Genomic DNA, 19,610 nt, shown 5'->3' with positions numbered 1-19,610 from the left:
CTCCTCCTCCTCCTCCTCCTCCACCTCCACCTCCTCCTCCTCCCTCAGCCGCCGCTGGAGAGTTTCCGCACAGGACTCTTCCAATCCCCACTCTTTTCATGCAGAAACAAACAGACACACAAGACTAACAAAAATGGGGGGTGGGAAGAAGGGATGGGGAAACGGAGCAGCCCAAGGGCTTCTGCCACTTCCAAGTCCGCTTGGGGAGAGCCGGCGGGAGGGGCGGGGGAAAGGGAAGGAGGGGAGGGGAGGGGGCGAAAAGTTTGCGCGGGTTCGCCGCTCGGGGCTGGCGGCTCGTCGGGTGTCCTTCTCCCCGGTCAACTCCTGGCGACGCCAACGGGGAGCAGACGTTGCAAAGGGGGGGCAGTCGGTGCTGCTGGGATGCCGCTGCCCCCTGACCGGGCGCGGGGATGCCAAGCGCCGCCGCCGCCGTCGCCGCCACGCCAAAAACTCGCGGAGGCAATGTTTTCATTTACAAGGTTGATTTCTGACCTTCCCGTGCCCCCCTCCAACGCGCGCGTACACACGCCCTTGGGGCTTTCCTCCTCCTTTCTTTTTCCGTGGCTGTTTGAAAAAGTTACTTCGGAGACCAAACAAAGCTCGCCCGCTTCGCGCCACGGTCCCTCTGCCGAAGATGTGAGCGGGAGGAGATGGAGAAGACAGAGGGGTTGGCTCGCTCCGGCGACGCGCAGCCCAAATCCGTTTACTTGGTCCGGCGTTCTCCCCTCCCGGTCGTCTTCTTCTCCCTCCACCCTTCCTTAATTACTTCTTCGCCGTCGTCTTGGGGGAGAGAATGGAGCAAACAGCAAACGAAGAGACGCTTGAATTCAACCCTCTTCCTTTCGGCTGCCTCTCCCCAACCCGCCGGCAAGCCTTTCTCCGAGATCAAAGAGTCTCCAAGCGCAACTTTCTCGCTCGCTGGCTTGTTTCAAAAAATGCTCGTGGATTTGGGCGATGCTGGTATTTATTGCGCTGATAATAGCTTTTTCATTGTGCAGAAAACGAGGTCGATCCAGTCTTTCCTACTCCTCCCAACACTTGGTCTCATCAAGAAAGCAAACAGTAAAAAGGAGTAAAGCCCCCGTCCATACTGATCACACCGGATGGGAAATGTCAGTCACTCCTCCACCTTCCAAAGAGTCACAGATCAAACTGGCACCACCGAAGAGGATTACTTTAATGCCTCGCTTCCCTCCCTCTCTCTCCCTTTCTTCCAAAAATCGCTGTTTCTTCTGATACTAGAATAAGGCAAATACGTTTTTAACAGGGATTATTATTTATAGTTGATCTCGATCTGTAACAGAAAACAAACAAAAGCCCCCACCGGGCAACCCCCAGAGATACTGTGTGAAAGGTGGGGGGGGGGGTCCAGAGAGAAGCCGAGAAATTCACAGGATGGGACAGATTAACATGACCCCCCCCCCTTTAAACTCCTGGGAGAAAGAGATCCACTCTCCCTCTCTTCTCATTTCACTGAAATATAGCACACATTCAGATCCCAGAGCTTTCAGACAGTCTCAACTGATAGACAGACACATCGAGCTGCTTTTCCTGCTTCAGATTTTTTTTACTCCTCCTCCTCTTGCCAACGTCACCCTGACAATTACAAATAGCTCTCATACAAACCCATAGCTGTCAATCTTTTTAATTGCTTTGTTTAATTTTAATGTTTCTTTGGGTTGCTTTTTGTTTTGTTTCTTCCAGACTAAACAACACACCATAAAAACACCATAGCAGAGATTTTATTTTATTTTATTGTTCCAGGAAAACGAGGCTTGTTGTACAGTAGAAGTCAAATAGTGATAGTCTGGTTGTAAAGGCAGGTACTGACTGCACAGTTCAAGTTCTCCGGAGCTTGACTGCCAAGGTTTGGGGAAAGGAGTCACACATAAAGCAAGTGTCCACCATCACACTACATTGAGGCATTTTAAAAGTTTAAAAGAGTTCACATGAAAAATAATACTAGCTCATTTTTTTGGCAATAGATAAGGCAAGCTTTATAAAAAAACAGAAATCATTTTAGGAGGGAGGTGGGAGGTTATGAAGTTTGATAAATAATTTTGTTAAATTGAAATTGCCTACTAAAATCTTTAAAAAACAAAACAAATGGTAACTGTAAAAGGTAAACCGATTTCTTAAATAAAACTTAACTCTTTTAAGAAAGGATTTCTAACATTTTACTTGAAATCACTGTAATTAAGAGTTAAATAAGCAATTTTTCTATTCTAACCTGTGCAAAGCTGTTTCATGTCTACTGTAATTAAAACTAAGCATTGATTCCCAGGGCATACAGTTTCAGACACAGCTCTAGATCACTAGTTTGTCTGCATCTGGCAACATCAAATATTTGCACGGAAAACATCTTGTATAGCAAATCCTACTAGAAAGTAATGTTGGGGGGGGGAATCTGTTAAGTGGATGTATAAAAACTACTCTTTTGGTAGCGCACTGTCTCCTCAAAAGTAAATTTACAGAGTTAAGTGGAGCTTTCTCCCAGATAGATAAGTATAAAGCTGTAATTTAAGCAGACACTATATTTCCACTAGCAATACTAAACATAGCAGAAATTTGAAAGCTCGACCATAGAGATAAAAAAACTGAAGCCAAAAATAAACGTATGGCAACATTATTTAAGATCATATCTAACGGGGTGGGGATGGGGACGGGGGGGGGAGGGCAAAAAAAACAATCAGTGCATTTTCCAGCCTGTTTTGTCATATGGGGATGTTATAAAACCACGAGGACAGAAGAACATAGGAAGCAGTCCATTCCTATTATTATTGCTATTACTACTGCTAATGCTATTACAATTACTATCATTCGGAGCTCATATATGCACGCCTGTCCAGATTTTAAAATATGCTTTCGGTCCTTCCGTAAATCTCTGGTGCCTTTACGGTATTTTCACTCCAGTGCAAGCGCAGTTTCCAGTCGCGGTTGCAAGCGGCTCTGGTTTGATTTGTACCACCTTACGAGGAAGTGAACGTTTCGCACGGAAGGGGAGGGGCCTGTCTCAGCAGCCAGAGGCTCTAGCGGGCTGCTAATAACATTGCAGATTAGCTGCAACTTCTTGCTCCCAGCCTAACCTTTTATTGAACTAATCCTACATTCGAGTTTTCTTTTTTTTCTCTATTTATATAGGAACGGTTTAGAAACAATCAGATCCGGGGGTGTTTTGTTTTTTTTAAGGAAAGAGCTGGGGGGAAGGCTAGATACCGCAAATTGAAATATGCAATTTATAGTCTCTTCCTTAACAAACAGATCAGTGTCCTCCACCGACAAATGTAGAATAAAGGTCGGGGATTTGCCCTTTCTTCTCCCCAAAAAGTATGTTTTCCTTCCTGAGTGAAAGGCAACCTTTCGGTTTCATGTTTCTCTCCACACACTTGAACGCTGTGTGATTCTGCCCGTTTTGTTCTTGGGCTGCACAAAGCATATCAGCGCACGGGTTTTTTTGTTTTTGTTTTTGTCCGTAAGTCAGCTCAGCTCCGAAACGAACTTTGTGCTTTACAAAAAAAAAAAAAAAAAAAGCTAAAGACAGGACACAGAAGGTCCGCCGCAGGCGAAACGGCTGCAGCGGCTGCTACTGTTGATCTAATCTTTCCGAGTGGTGGAGGGGTTGGAAAGGAAGGACTTGGAGCTAGGCGGCGGCTTGCTACATTAGACTTTATTTACATACACAAATCGCAATATACCGAGCCTGCCTGTGCTGGAGGACTGTACACTTGCGAAAGACTCCTGGGTTGGAGAGTCCAGGAGAGCGGCGAAAGGTTGGTAGATGAGTTTCCATCGGCGGATCAGCGTGTGGCTGATGTCTCGGGGAGCTTGGCACCATTGGCTGAACCAACAGCGTCTGATTTATCCAGGGAGATCTTCCCGGGCTTGTTTGAGTACTCCTCCGATTCGGCCTATCGTGGACATGTCCTACTCGCGCCACTTTCTGGATTTCCAAGGCTCGTCCATTCCGTCCTCCATGAAGAAACTGGTAGCGACTAAGCTGAATTCAAACTTCCGAGAAGCTGTTTCCCTTCGCCATGATGCGCCTGTGCCGCTCCCGGGAGACGGCGATTTGCTTGTTAGAAACAGGTGAGAGATTCTATTCCCCTGCCGCCTCCTTTTCTTCCCACTCCCAAGGCTTGGCACCTTAGCTATAAGTGAGGAGGGAGCAGGCGATCCCTCCTGCTGCTGCCCGCCCCGAATCTTTTCCCAGTAAAGGGCCCAGTGCCGCCGCCCCCCCCCCGCCGTCCCTCTCTTTGCGGTCCTATCGAATTGCATCATCTGCCTTGGACGACTGTTGGCATAATTTATTATCCCAAATGCCCTTCCACATAGCCCCTGGTGGCACACATCCGTGCACGCAAAGCGGCCGCTCAATTGGCGCTGATGGCCGTCCGGCCGTCCTCCGCATTTTATGGACAAAAAGAAGTGGGAAGGCAGTTATGCTCCCCCCTCTTCCGGAAAAAAGAAATCCATCACCCACTCAGGAAAAGATGAGAAAAGTCGTGAAGCGACTTTATCTCGAGCCTGTAAGGTGACATAAAGGTGCAAGAAGGAACTTCGACAACCAGGAAATGAATTTCCAAGCCCCTCCCAGGCTGGGTAGGATTGCGCCTAGTATTCACACTGAGTGTGCAAGGGTACGAATAGGCGACCCTTTCTTTGCTGTACCGCCCTGGATAGGCGAGAGCTAGTTGTGCTATACAATAAAAGACTGGCAGATCTGTGTGGATCTCCATGTGAGGTTCGTGCCGAGCAATTGGGACGTAGTGTTAGAGCTTAGGTTTATTTATCGTCATCTCGGGCTGGGTGCGCGCGCATGTTGCACACTCCAGACATTATTTTAAAGGAAGTTGTGTACAAAACTCTACCTTTCCCCCCTCCCCACCGCAGTCTTCCACGTCACTAACCTTAAGCGTGAACTGAATTAACAGGAAGGCGAGGGACCTCCGTGGTATGGGGCTGCCACCCACCTTTCCCTGTCGCTCCTCAGCCGATTAATTCCACTATCCTCTTTTTTTTTCCCCTTCACAACAAAAGCAAGACTAAAAACAGATGCGGGAGGAAGGTGCGCTCCCCTGTACAATCGCTTTCCGTTTACACGGAAGTAAAGCCTTACCGATTTTGGTACCATTTACTTCCTGCGAGCTCTATGGAAGCCCGTGGCCTTTGACAGTATGTGACTATTGTTTTGCAGTTCTACGCTGAGCACTGCTTTATGTAGTAAGGTCATTTGATAGCAAAAAAAAAAAAAAGATGTTTAGACAGAGTATAGCTGTCCAGAATATAGTTTCTACAAATGGATTTTGTCTGGTCTTCTCTTGTGTAAAATCAACTTTTGAGAGCCAAAAACTTAAAAATCGGGCAGGGGGAAGAAGAAGCTGTCATTACCGGAAAGAGGTGATTTAGTCTGTGATTTGTGGGAAGATATTTAAGAGGAGTTTATTCAGATTCAACACTGCTGTCCCTAAAATGTTTTCTTTTAATGTGGCTGTAGGAACTTTGGGATAATCTGAAATTGCCTTGCACTATTTTTTTAGCCCTATTGAATCTGATAGATTCAACTAGATAGTTGAATTCTAGTCATTCTAGTGACTAGAATGAAATGATCTGTGAATCTCACAAAGTCAGGTGTTAATACAGATGACAATAGTTATCCTAGCTCTGCCTGAACCATAGGAATATATATACTATATGTTGTGTGCAGCATTACCCACATTTATAAAGTCTTACCCTCTCTGATGTAAAAGGTTTGAATTATGGCAGTTATCAGAAGGCAGCATTTAGAAAGCAAGCATCTGAACCATTGCTAATATTAAACATGGAAGTGATATCTAGCTCTGGGTACATTGAAATTCACTTTCTCGGCAAGAAAGGGGGAAAACTGGCTGATACAAAAGGGTACAGGACCATATACTGTGTTTCCTGACTGTCTCTGGCATCAAAAGGTTGTTACATCCTTGTTCTCAAATCCCCTCCTCTACAGCACTTTCTCCCTCCCCTCCCCCATGCAATTTGAAAATTTATGCATGCAATTTATTTTGTTTCCAATGTAACTCTTTCCCATCCTTCTCCTTCTGCTGGGTGGGCTCTCTGGGGAGTTGGAGAATGCTTGTGAGCTGTCCTAGGTTGGAGGAATGAGGGATGCCAAGTCTCAAACCTACAAGGCCATCTCTCTCTTCCCTCCCCCCTCTCTATGGTAAACACATTTTGAGTTTGCAAAGGTGCATGTGAGAAATCACAGGAGTTGGGAGTTCACAATTTTTGTGTTGTGTGGATTGTGTGAGGTGATCTCCTGCCCTCCTCCTCCACTTTTTTTTCCTGGAGGTTCTCACACTGGCAAGCGCAGAGATCTCATTAGTGCAAAATAAAGTGTGTTAAGAATATAATTCTTTGATGCCTGTTTTTACTCATTGAAAGCTTCCTCAAGATTGTCTACACATACCACATGCGTACACACACACACAGACACACATTTTTTGCAGCCTGGGAAAGTGTCTTTGCACTCTCTCAGTAGAATAAGTGCAGTCACCTGGATTTATTTAGCCTTGAAAATTCATTCTGGTCAATCACAAGGCATGAAAGAAGGCAGGAAAAGGTGTTTAAGAATATCACCACTATCTTACAGACTTACTACTTACTCACCTTAACATGCTTATAGTACAGAACTAACCTTTACATTTTGTCTTGTCTGTGACTCTTATACCCATGCATGCCTGAATGACATTTATGTTGCCTTGGGCTGTTGAAGTTCATTTGACTTTAACTTTCCTCCTTTTTAGAACAAGATTTCAATTTAGATGAAATTCTTTTTCTGCCTCTGCTTGGAAAATGTGCCTATCCTCATAACCGAATAGATATGCAGTAGGATATATTTTCAATAGCAGAAATAAGCCCCCTGCAATATTTATAGAGAAAAAAGTCAACGGGAAATACAGCAGTGCATTATATTGTTTTGTGACCAGTGTGAATTTGTGACCAAGACCAGGAAACAAACATAGTAAACTAAACAAACTAAACATAGAATTTAGAAAGATATATACATCTCTGTCTCAACCCAGAATGCTAATTGCCGGGTTCATAAGCAAATGCAAGACTCAGCACAGGTATGAGCAGCAAATATGTAACAAATGTCTGATTCTTATAGAAGAGCAATGTAATAAGAAACATTGATATGAAAATCTGGAAAAGAAAAATTGAAGATGGGTAGATTCTCATGGGAAGTGTAAAAAAGTGGGAAGAGTTGCTATAATTGTCTCCTGCAGATTGTTTGGGTTAAACTCTCCCCTTCTGGGTGTTGGTGACTTTGTTTTGTCTGCCTGTTCAAGCTTCCTGCCCTACATATCAGGTCTTCTGAGGGAGTAAGTTGCTTCTGAGTAAGACATACAAGCTGCTTAACCTCCTTTAAACATATCAGGTCTTCTGAGGGAGTAAGTTGCTTCTGAGTAAGACATACAAGCTGCTTAACCTCCTTTAAACATATCAGGTCTTCTAAGGGAGTAAGTTGCTTCTGAGTAAGACATACAAGCTGCTTAACCTCCTTTAAACATCAGGTCTTCTGAGGGAGTAAGTTGCTTCTGAGTAAGACATACAAGCTGCTTAACCTCTTTTAAACATGCCTTCCTCCCCCCCCCATCTCACATATTAATCTAAATTTGCTGCCTTATGGAAAGTGGGGACCTTGGTTGTTTAAGTTAAGCATTTCACTGGTTAAACTGTGTTAAAGGCTTGATGCCTCTATTTTGATGCAAATGGAAAAGAAGGAGCAGGGGTGGGACATCAGTTAGGTCAAGAGTTAATTTACTAGGTAATAGTGGTTGCTGTGGAAAGGCCACACATCTCCTTCCCTTCGCACAAGCTAGGCTTGGGACTTAGTTTTGCAAACAGATACAAACCAATGGTGCCCTCAGTTATCCAGTTAATTTCAGTGAAACCTTACTATTCTGTTGTTGTCTACCTAGTGCTTCAGTGGAGCTTTCACCTGAACGTGTAAAGCCCCAAAGTGAACAGGGTAATGGGGTAAGTATACAACCAAGTAGTTGTGCAATAATGGTGTATGCGTGAAATTTGCTGATTTCTAATAAGAATAGTGGGAATAATTCTTTAGTCTGTAACAAAAGCTCATCCATTTTTTAAAAGTCACCACAATTTCAGATATAGGCCTATAACATTTCCCTAACCTTAGGGTTGCTGAAATGGGAACTTTAAAAAAAAGTGATGTTTTGTGCTGAATGGGATAAGGAATAAGCAGAGTCTGGAGATTAAATTATTCAGTTATGTTCTGAAGAAGAACTTGCCAGAAAGATCAGGGTGTTGGGGACTAGAAAGGTTGCTGAACCTAATTGGGTTTATTACTTGACCTGCTGCTGATTCTGCGACCCTGTCTTTCCTCCCTAGATTTTTGCTGGACAATCCTGCCATTTTTGCCCTTGTTTTCCATGGGGGTGGGAAAGCTCCTATAAAGTTGGCAAGAGGCAACCATAAGCGCCTGGAAAACTTGTAAGGGAAAACCCAAAGTGGAAAGTGGAAACGGCCTCATGTATTTGGCATAAGGAGAGAAAAGTAGTGGTGCTTGGGAGAGGATCACCCAGTGGCCTTTCACCCTCCAATCGAACTTGACAGCGGGTTAAGGTACTCTTTGCTGTCAGCAGTTTTCCTTTCAAACGGAGCCGTACGGAGTAAAGTCTTGTCTGCTCTGTAACCACTTCGCCTTCGTTGGGCACACGCATTGCCGGCCAGCGGGAGTCAAAGTAAACACGGCTCCCTCAGCAGAGCTTATTCAGATACAGCGGACGAAGGTGCTATTTGTAGTAGCACTTCGGCCAACGGAATTATTAGACGCCGCCACTCAGACAGCCACCTCGTTTATGTCCCAAGTTTGCGCCGCTACGTTCTGTATTGCTTTATCTCATATTGGGGGGGGGGGGGATCGTTACAAAAGTTAAAAAGGGAAAAAATGGGAAACGGGCTGAGGCGGGGAAAAGTTGTCTAAACGCGTGTGGTGAAGGGCAGCTCCGCTTCGACATTTGCGGAGAGGTAGTCCCATCCCGGCCCTGCGCTCTTGCAAAGTTTCACTTCAGACCCGAGGCTGGAGCTAAAGGGAAAACACGGTCTGGGAGTCTCAGGACCAAATCAAAGCCTCGAACTTGATCTTGCGCTCTGGAAAGAAGCCGCTTGCCGAGAGCGCGGGACCTTTGCCTCGGCTGGAGGAAAGAGGGGCGTTAAAAAAAGGCTGGAGAGGCGTGAAAGCAGTAACAATTAGGCTCGCGGGAGGAAGGAATTTTTCAGACGAGCCGCGCCACCCTATGACTTTGGGCGAAAGATGGGGGGGGACATCCTACGTGCAGCACAAATCAGTTGTGTGAAGTGGAGAAGCAGAGGATGCAAGGATAAATAGGGCCGGCTTCCCGCCCAACCGCCGCCTCTCGGGGTAGTAAACTTCCTGCAAGAAGTTGGCTCTATAGACGAGGCAAGGGAAGAAGAGTTTCTTCGCGTAGTTGAGTCTTCTTCCATCCTCGCGTTGCTGCCCCGATCTTTTGTTTCTCAGGTCCTTAAGGCAAACCTTTGCTTTAGAATCTTTCTCTTTTTTCACACACATACGGCACGCACGCACGCACGCCTCGCTTTACTCTTCCACTACAGGAGGTAGAAAGGGCGTAAATTAAAGCTACTTTAGTTTTGTTTTGATTTCCCGAAGAGCCATAAATAGAACGAAGGTATCCTCTGGTGCAGATGCAGGCTAGATTGTATAAAGAATTGGACACTGCAGAAGTTGTTCAGCTGAGGATGTATGCACATATATTTCTGTATCTGTATCGTACCTATGAGAACACTTCAAAATGAACTGGCCCGTTTTCTTAGAATTAGAAATGTCCAAAGAGCTTCCTTTATTTTGGTTATTTCTATACATGTAAATGATTTCAACCCCCCATAAATCCACATACAGTTTCCCAGTTTGGGTATGAAACTAATATTTTTTTACGTATTTTTTTCATTCTCGTGCATAATTAAATGGCAAGATTTATTTATTTTTGGATATAAAGGACAATCATATCAGTATAGATTCTTTTTTTAACTTATGTGGAAATAAATGTATCTCTCTTCAGTTAACTTATTTCTTAGCACCACAACATACTTCATTGCCCATCTTTAATACTTTCACTCATTTTTACCCCTTAAAAATCAATATGTGCAAACTACTGGTGCACTATTTTACTTTTTCTGTTCAAGGTTCTTTTAAGGTGTTTTAGTCATTTATATACAGCAAAATGTTTTAATAATGTGCAAATTAGTCACATCAAAAAGCAAATTTATTATAGCCACTAGATCAATTTTCTATAAATTTGCCTGCAGTAACATTTTTGTCCATCGACCTTGCAGAGGACTTTGATACTTTACATTATCATTAGTCATATAAAGTGTTATTACAATCTGAAATGTAAATTTGCTGCCAGAGTCTATATATTTGCTTATTCTATTCTAGTCTAGTCTATGCCATGCCATGTAAAAAACATATTTTTATTCCATAGCTTATCTTTGTTACTTTTGTCATGTATAACAAGAATGCCTTAGGTTTTCATTTGAAGTTATAATGTCAAGTCTGCATGTTAGTAGAAGTGAAATTTGATACAATAATTTTTTTAAGTGGGGGGGGGCACAAAACAACTCCTGCTGCAGCCTTTGAGATATTTGAAGAGGCATTACTTAAGTCTCCAGCCTTGTGCATTTAAATGAAAATATTTTCTTAACAAGTCTTGTTAAAAAGAGATCTTAACACATTTTTTGTTTTCTTCTAGATTTGTTGGCATTAATGCATCTGATATTAACTACTCAGCTGGCCGGTACGACTCTTTGGTTAAGCCTCCATTTGATGTAGGTTTTGAAGGGATTGGTGAAGTGGTGGCCTTGGGCTTAAGTGCAAGTGCAAAATACACTGTAGGCCAGTCTGTGGCCTATATAAGACCAGGAGCTTTTGCTGAATATACAGTTGTGCCTGCTAAAGAAGCCATTCCCGTACCTTCTATGAAACCAGAGTTTCTGACCCTTCTGGTAAGTGGAACTACAGCATATATCAGTCTGAAAAAGCTTGGAGAATTGTCTGAAGGGAAGACAGTTCTGGTGACAGCAGCAGCTGGAGGCACTGGCCAGTTTGCTGTGCAACTTGCAAAGAAGGCAAAATGCCACGTAATAGGAACTTGCTCCAGTGATGAAAAATGTGCTTTTCTGAAATCTATTGGCTGTGATCGACCTATCAACTATAAAATTGAAAATATTGCTGCTGTCCTCAAAAATGAGTACCCCAAAGGTGTGGATGTTGTGTATGAATCAGTTGGTGGAGAGATGTATGACTTGGCTATCAACTCCTTGGCTATCAAAGGTCGCCTGATCATTATTGGGTTTATTTCTGGCTACCAAACACTTACCGGCCTTCCACAAAGTCACACAGAAATGCTGCCAGCAAAGTTGCTTAAAAAATCAGCCAGTATCCGAGGTTTCTTCTTAAACCATTACTTTTCTGATTACCAAATGGCTATGAAACACTTGGTTGAAATGTGTGAAAAGAGAGAAATTGTTTGCGAGGTGGACTTTGGAGACCTGTCTCTAGAGAGCAAGTTTACTGGCTTAGAGTCAGTGTTCCGTGCTATAGATTATATGTACATGGGGAAAAACATTGGAAAAATTGTAGTTGAATTACCTCACTCTGTCAACAGTAAGCTGTAAAAACAGAACAATGACATAAATCAAAACAGAGCAAATGGGCATTTTATGCTTGGCGATAATGCTTTAATTTCTTTAAAGCTGGCAACGAGTAACATATTAAAATAGCAAAACAGTATTTTGATTTGTTTAAGAGGTTTTGTGTGGTTTAAAAATGCAGTTTGTAGCTGGCATTACATTTATTTTCACATTTTTTGGTATGGAGATTTTCAATTTCCAACTTGCAGTGGATTTGAATTCTAAGCAAGTACAAAACTGTTACGAATTGATGTTATACCTTTCTTCTGGAACTCAGTATGTGAAGGCATATGGAGCTGCAGTTTTATACAGTTTGAATAAGATGAAGCCCATTGTCCTTAAAATGGCTTAGTAGCCATTTTTAGTAGACATGCTTAGGATTATGCAGCAATACTATATGCCCTACTGTTATTCAGATTGATTATACCTATAAATATCTGTATGGGACTGCACTATTAAACTAAATTTGAGATTTGTTATACATACAATTTGGGATACATACAATCTGCAGAGACATTTTGATAATGATACTCTGTAAAAAAAGTTTTTTTCCTACAAAGCATATTCTATATAATACATTTTTATTCTAGTAAGAACATGTATGACCTTTTTATGTGTATGTTGGTTGAAAATGATTTTTTTTACTTTTGATTCAACCTTGCCAACTTTTATTTTATTTTTATTTTTTGTTATATTTTGGGATATTTGGTTGTCTTATAAAATTATATTTCAAATGTTGTCTTGCTATTACACTCAATTATTACTAGAACTTTTCTAATGTTATCTAACTATTTTAAATTCTGTTGAAGATAAATAATCCAGGAATTTTCCAATTAATGAAACGCACCAGAAGATATATGCTGTATCTCTGAAAATGGAAATGGCACAGATTAAAATGTTGTATTAGAATGGCATCAGTATATGGAACGTATTTGGCTATGTGATCAAATGTTATTTCTTTAAGAGATCGTTTTGTACAATTCTGAGCATAAACATTAAAATTAAAATAAAATTTTTACAGTTAATTTTTTACAGTGTGATTCAATTATCCAGTTTTTCCTCCTTTTGTTCAACAATATAATCTCATGCCTGACTTATTTGGCTAGAAGTTCCATTGGGACATAAACTTTTTTGAACTTAACAAAACTTATATCTAAGTAGATAAATGGAACTGAACTGTCAATAATTGTTTTTGAAATGCAATGTTTTTAAAAAATCATTTTACAAGTAGAGCTTTCTACAGTCACCTTTTTTCTATTCACTTTGTATGTCCTATTTGAGATTTGGGGAAGACAAGCATGTTTGATTTCCAAGTGCATCAATACATGTACTGACTCAATACAATTGGGTTTTTTTTCAGAAACTTCAAAGAGGACAAACATATGATACATTTTAAATATCCTATATTAGTTTCCTGTTCCCGGCTCTTTTACTTCTTTAAGAATTTGGAAAATTGGAAACAAGTTTTTAAAAGTGTAAAGCATTCTTTGAGTAGAGACTGGATTTAAATTTACTACAGACATAACCCTTAAACCAGGGGTTCCCAACTGGGGGTGCTCGCACCCCTTGGGGGTGCCAGATGATATTCCAGAGGGTGCAAAAACTTGGGTTTTCAAAATTATAGTGTATATGCATAATTCATTGCCATTATTTTGAACTTTTATAAGAAGTGCAGAAATATATCAGAAGTGTTCTAGGGGCACAGGGTATAGAAAAGGTTGGGAACCACTGCCTTAAACCAACTAAACTCCATTGTATCAATGGATTTAAATGGCTTGTATCTAAATACTTCAGTTTAACTTAGTTTTGGATTGGGCTGGTAATTTTTGTTGTTGTTGATAAATTGTAACTGGATGCTACTATCCTCTGAAATTTTTATAGATACACTGTCATTATAATGATTTAATTTGATTATTTGATTTGATTAAAAAATTAAAATATTAGAATAATATTCAGTTTTAGACATAAGTAACTCATACAAAGTATTTGTAACCCAGGTCTGTTACAAGTCATTATATATTAATGCTATATGTCTAAAAATCAACTTCTTCAAATTGCTCATCTGTGCACATTTTTAACATTGAATCTCACAGTTAATTTTGAGGGCCTTAGTTATAAACAATATTTACAGGGATGCCATAAATCCTAATTTCATAAATAAGATCCATTGATGTCAGAAAAATTACTTCAGTCTAAATTTGCTTGTTATTACTGCTACCATGTTTGTATACTAACATACTTGGTATATAACTATATTAAGCATGTTTGGTGTACTACCAGTATTTACTACTAAACATGTTTGGTTTACTACTATGTGTATAAATTCTTTCAGTTTCAATTGGGCACCCAATAAATCAATAATTCACTTAAATATAAAATCATTTATTGTATCTTAGACAATAGTTTTAGCAAGAAATTTATGTCATCTGAAGATTTGCATTATTTCTCTTCACTAAATATAACAGCTACCAGAAAAACTGGTAATTGACTGTAATAATTATCAAATATATTAAAGCAATGCAAGAACTTAAAGCATGTTCTGTTAATAATAATCACAGCATCCATTCTATTGTAGTGTACGGTAGTGCATATGCAAGTAAGGACTATGATGAATACCATAATACATGAACCAACAGCTCCACCCAGCCAGCCCATTTCTTTTGCAGCTGAAGGAGCAGCTTCATTCTGCAGCTGAGAATAGAGCTCGGCCTGCATTTCACAGTCGGGCATTTTTCCGAGAAGGCCTCTGAATGCGAAATGCAGGCTGAGCTCCATTCTCAGCTCCAGAATGAAGCTGCTGTTTCTGGTGAGGCAAGTGTCGATCCATGGGAGACTTGGCTACAATGGTAAGCTCCACACCCCCATCCCACCCCCACCCTAGTTTGATTTTTAGGTTAGGGCTTATATTAGGCCCACTCCCAAAAATCAAGCTAGGACTTATTTTCGGGTAGGTCTTACTTTCAGGAAAACTTGGTATTTATGATTTTCATTCAGCAATATACAAAAAAAGTAAAGACTGTTGACAGATCAGTTGACTTCATGAATTATACTGTATAAGTAAAAAATAATAATATACTAAAGGAGGTTTCAAGTTGCCCACTATATAAGTTGCTGGAGAGGAGAGTAGAATTTTTCCTTTCTCAGGCTTTTGAACTAAGATGCGTGGTTGAACTTTTTCAAAAAGCTGTACTAGAGGCTATGGGAATCCAGAAAAAGCCATGATGCTTGTATAAAACTTTGGATTTGGCATCCAACGGACTTATTTTAAAATGTTTTTTTAAAAAATATGAATTCATAATTAAGCACGTATGTGTGCTCTAGAAAGTTAATATTGACACGGTATAAAGAACAAGCTTTTAATAATATTCAGGCTGAATTCAGAAAGTCACAGAGGTTGAAAATCTATAAATACTTAAGTCCTATGAAATTAAATGGAGCTTGCTTTTGAGTAAACCTGTATATTTTTGTCTAAAGTTTTTCTACATGAATTTGCTTCAAGAGAAAATCTTGATGGGAAAATGTTTTTGCAAAGAGTGAAAACAGCCATTTTTTTTCCTATATGGAAATAAACCAAAGTTTCAGTGATGAGGGGAAGGGGACAGATATCAAGAAAGAAAGAATACAATATAAAAAATATTTTATAGATAATATGTGGTAAATATATTCATTTGCACTTGCCATTTTAGCATATTTTATCATAATTTTTCTATTGAATGGATTTGATTTTAAAAAATAAATTATGTTTCTGAATATTCTAGACTTGATGTTTTTGAAAAAGTAAAAGAAAAAAGAAAAAAAGCCAGTTGCTGGCTGTAGTTGCCAGACTGTGGAAATACAGGTAATTGCAACTCCTCAGGGAAAAGTTTCCCTCAATCTTCAGAAATGTTTTTTGTTCATTGCCTTTCCTCTGCCAAACTGGGGAAAACCTGCCCTATTTGAATAGGCTGTTAGTATCTATTTTACAAGATTTACTCATTTTCAGGTGCCTAATATAGCTGCTAGCATGCATGTACAACAATACAATTTGTATGGTAAATGGAACCAGATAATGCCTTCGCTGAATGTTATGGCTGCACTGAAGAGAACTGTCACGGTAAATAGCTGCCAAATTATGGATCATACCGAAGTGTCACAACTGCACTAAAGATAAATGGGGCTGGAGGCTATTGTCCACTGGGATGTTTTTGAGTTATGGAGAAGCAGCACAGCCTTGATTTAAGGCTCTTTGTGTCGTCATTATAGCAAAGAGTTACTGGTGCAGGGTTCAAGAAAGTCTAGACCAATGGAAGGGTTAATTATTAATTTGTCTATTTCTAATCTATCAGCCATAGAACAGACCCATCTTCAAAACATGTGAACACGCCTACTAGGAAACACTAAACACTGCAGGTCTTATTAACATAAATAGGAATGGGAAAGGACAGGCAATGGCCAAATGTCGAATGCTGTAATCCAGTGTTTCCCAAACTTGACAATTTTAAGGCATGAGGACTTCAACTCCCAGAAGGCTGTGGAATTCTGGGAGTTGAAGTCCACATGCCTTAAAATTGTCAAGTTTGGGAAACACTGCTGTAATCCAATAAAATATACCATGAAGTTTAACATCCTACACACTTGCTTGTGAGTTGGATATGTATGTCTGGGGAATAAAGATCTAATCCATTTCCCCCCCCCCCTTTGTAAAGAGTTGAATAGTCCAGGTTTCTTTCATTTTAATGGAAAGGTAATAAAGATGAAAGACTTAACATTTTAACTGATGGATCCCTTAAGTCACAGGTGTCAAATTCGATTGCGTCATGTGACGTATCGTGACGTATCACAAGGTTTTTGCCTTTGCAAAGCCGCGGTGGGCGTGCCCTGCGTGTGACAGCCCTGCCTTAAGTGAATGAAGATAAATTTATTATGTTTTGCATGGCAATGATATATTCTGAAAACAACTATATGTTCGGGATGGTATGAAAGCTCCATGTTAAAGAAAAACATAAAATGAAAGCAGGAAAGGCCCATCTCCCCCCCCCTTTTTTTTTTGGTAATCTTGAACAGGTTCGCGTTATTTTTACTTATCCTTAGAAATTGGACTCTTTCCAGGCATGAGAAGGTCTTTTTCTTTAAAAAAAATGATTTGCCCCGATACCAGATCTTTACTACCATACTTACAGACATTTTCAAATTTAGTAACCCATACGTATACTTTGAAAGTATGTGTGTATAGGACAGTGTTTCTCAACCTTGACAATTTTAAGGCATGTGGACTTCAACTCCCAGAATTCCACAGCCAACAATGCTGGCTGTGGAATTCTGGGAGTTGAAGTCCACATGCCTTAAAATTGTCAAGGTTGAGAAACACTGGTATAGGATATACATATGTTTAAAAATACATTTTAAATAATTATCATAATATTCTAAACAGAAATGAATAATGCAGCGCAACTGTCAATCCTCATTTTTAGAGAGAAAATTGTGGGTAAATCATCACTATTCTATAGAGAATGGCCTTCCTTCCATATTGTCTTTAAGGTCACTGGGAGTGTCAGGTTATGGGCAGGTTGCACACTAGTTAAATTTTATACACTCTTAAATATGTGCTAAGTTTTCCATGTTTTGAATAAACAGGATTCTTTAATTACTATTTCTCTTAATTTATTTTTTAGCTCAGTACTGATAAATTTGCCTCTTATTTTACATTCTAATATGAGTGATCTATATAAATACAATATTTATTGTAATACCTTAACACTTTGGGCCTTTTTTTTAGCACAGTAAACAACTCAGTTTTGGATAGTGTAACAGATTTTAACACAGAGAAAAAAACAACCCTTATTTAAAATTTCTGCTTTGTCATCTGATACAAAATTCTATCAAAACCCAACTAGAATGTCTTGAAATAGTTATTAGTTACCCAAAATTAATGTTTATATATTGCACAGTTGCAAGTAATTGCTGCTTATTAAATGAAAACTCTCTGTTAAGTACTTTAGGAACATTTTAGCTAATGAACATGTAATGTTCTTTGTTTAGTATAGAACTTTTTGTGTTCAGAACTACAAGATGCTGGAAAGTTGACAAATTACATCATTTAAGACAGATGTCTGCCTTGGGGAAGATATTTTTTTTTTAGATTTCCTGTTTCTGCCTTTTATTTCAGTAACATTTGCAGTTGCTATAAGAACTGTACCTGCACAATGTTTAACCCTTTCACACTCTAGTTCACACTAATTTTGAGATTTGTGGCTTGAACAGGAATTATGGAATACTATTTCAGCAAGCTTGTTTTTCTCTATCTTCTGATCCACAAATAGTTGTTTCTTTCCATTTTAAAAAGTGTTTACACCTGACATTAAACAAGTAGCATTCAAGGTGGCAACAACATTTATACAAAAGAAAATATAATACAGGTAGTCCTTGACTGACGACCACAATTGAACCCAAATTTTCTGTTGCTAAATGAAATAGTTGTTAAGTGGATTTTGCCCCATTTTATTTTCTGGCCACAACTGTTAAGTGTATCATTGCAGCTGTTAGGTTAGTAACATGGTTGTTAAGTGAATCTGGCTTCCCCATTGACTTTGCTTGTCAGAGGTTCGCAAAAGATGTTCACATGACTCTGGGACACTGCAACCGTTGTAAATATGAGTCAGTTGCCGAGTGTCTGGATTTTGATCATGTGATGCAACAGTCATAAGTGTGAAAAACGCTCATAAGTCGCTTCAGTGCCGTTGCAACTTCAGTCGCTAAACAAACTGTTGTAAATTGAGGACTACTTGTACTCAAATGCAAATATCATGGAAATAAAATCTGAGACAGAATAATGTGTAAAGGGAATTGAATTGTTTTCCTTGCCATATATATAATAATAAAGGATCATTGTAACCAAATAGTTCCTCTGTGTGTGTGTATTCATGTGAGGAATGGCTATGTAGCAGCTGAGAGTAAAAGTTTAATTAGTGTAGTTCTATGCATCCAAATACGGCCCATCCTACTTCCCAAATTAAAAAAAAACTTTTTCAAGGAATTGGGCTCTTAATGAGTCAAATGGTTTGTAGTTGCTGAAACTCTATCATGTGATTTTATTGAGCAGCAATATCTTAAGTACACAGACTTGGAAGTTTGTATCTACTTGCTGAGATAATGGCTTCTAATGTGGTCTCAAAATAGTCTCAACATATCAGGGGCATTCTTTCCAAGAACAAATGAATAAATGAAATAATATAAGATACATAACTTAGGAAAAGTGTAACAGTATAGAATTATTCATTTTACTTATAAAAATAGTAATTTATTGCTTTAATCCAAATAGTTTATAAAATAGCTCTGTTAAACAGTTGCTTTTCTTTCATTTCATTCTCTGAAGCAATCATAAACTACCACAAGTTTTTAATTTACCGTATATGCAGTCCAATACTAGTTGTCTATGCTAGTTCTCTGTATTGTTGCCCTCTAAAGCAGGGGTGACAAACTGGCAGCCCATGGGCCAGATGCATCACATGTAGGCCACGCCCACTCCGGCTCCGCAAAGGCAAAAAACATTGCAATACATCATGATACATCATGTGACGCAATCGAGTTTGACACCCATGCTCTAAAGTAACTAAGAAATGGAAGCTTGTCTTTGAATTATGTTTATTGTTTATCTATTTAATTACTTTATATCTAGGATGGTTTATGACACTTGTATTAAAATATTAGACTTGAAAGATAGGCAAACATGTCTTGTTGATCTTAGCATAGATGTATATAATACTGTGTGGTAGACACTGTTTTAGATGCTAGATTCATGTCTGGCTTCTAGAAGTAAGCACCAGCACATAGATTTTTCCCCTGCATTTCAACCTAATGTATTGTTTAAGCACAGTGGCAATATTTTTACATAGTCCCAA

At 39.7% G+C, this 19,610-nt stretch overlaps 1 protein-coding gene across 2 annotated transcripts; it reads left to right on the top strand.

The window, feature by feature from the left end:
• Window positions 1-2,999: 2,999 nt before the first annotated feature.
• ZADH2 (zinc binding alcohol dehydrogenase domain containing 2) lies at window positions 3,000-12,740 on the top strand. 2 transcript variants are annotated; one of them, XM_039334402.1, is made up of 3 exons: window positions 3,950-4,086; window positions 7,959-8,016; window positions 10,794-12,740. In XM_039334402.1, the coding sequence occupies exons 2-3, from the start codon at window positions 8,012-8,014 to the stop codon at window positions 11,716-11,718; spliced, it is 930 nt and encodes a 309-aa protein (XP_039190336.1). In that variant the 5' UTR covers window positions 3,950-4,086; window positions 7,959-8,011; the 3' UTR covers window positions 11,719-12,740. The 2 variants fall into 2 exon arrangements, with proteins under 2 accessions (XP_039190335.1, XP_039190336.1); XM_039334401.1 differs by lacking the exon at window positions 7,959-8,016 and having other exon boundaries at window positions 3,000-4,086.
• Window positions 12,741-19,610: the final 6,870 nt, after the last annotated feature.

This window comes from Crotalus tigris, unplaced genomic scaffold (genome assembly GCF_016545835.1).
Source record: "Crotalus tigris isolate CLP2741 ecotype Arizona unplaced genomic scaffold, ASM1654583v1 scf7180000017630.2799268, whole genome shotgun sequence".
Lineage (NCBI taxonomy): Eukaryota > Metazoa > Chordata > Lepidosauria > Squamata > Viperidae > Crotalus > Crotalus tigris.
This window is presented reverse-complemented; position numbering and strand designations above follow the sequence as displayed.

What these genes read in the sequence shown, in the direction of transcription:
- ZADH2 (XM_039334401.1), top strand. Translation starts at nt 3,779, where the DNA reads ATGAGTTTCCATCGGCGGATCAGCGTGTGGCTGATGTCTCGGGGAGCT. An exon ending in GATTTGCTTGTTAGAAACAG is followed by an intron (nt 4,087 to 10,793) that starts GTGAGAGATTCT and finishes GTTTTCTTCTAG; the next exon opens with ATTTGTTGGCATTAATGCAT.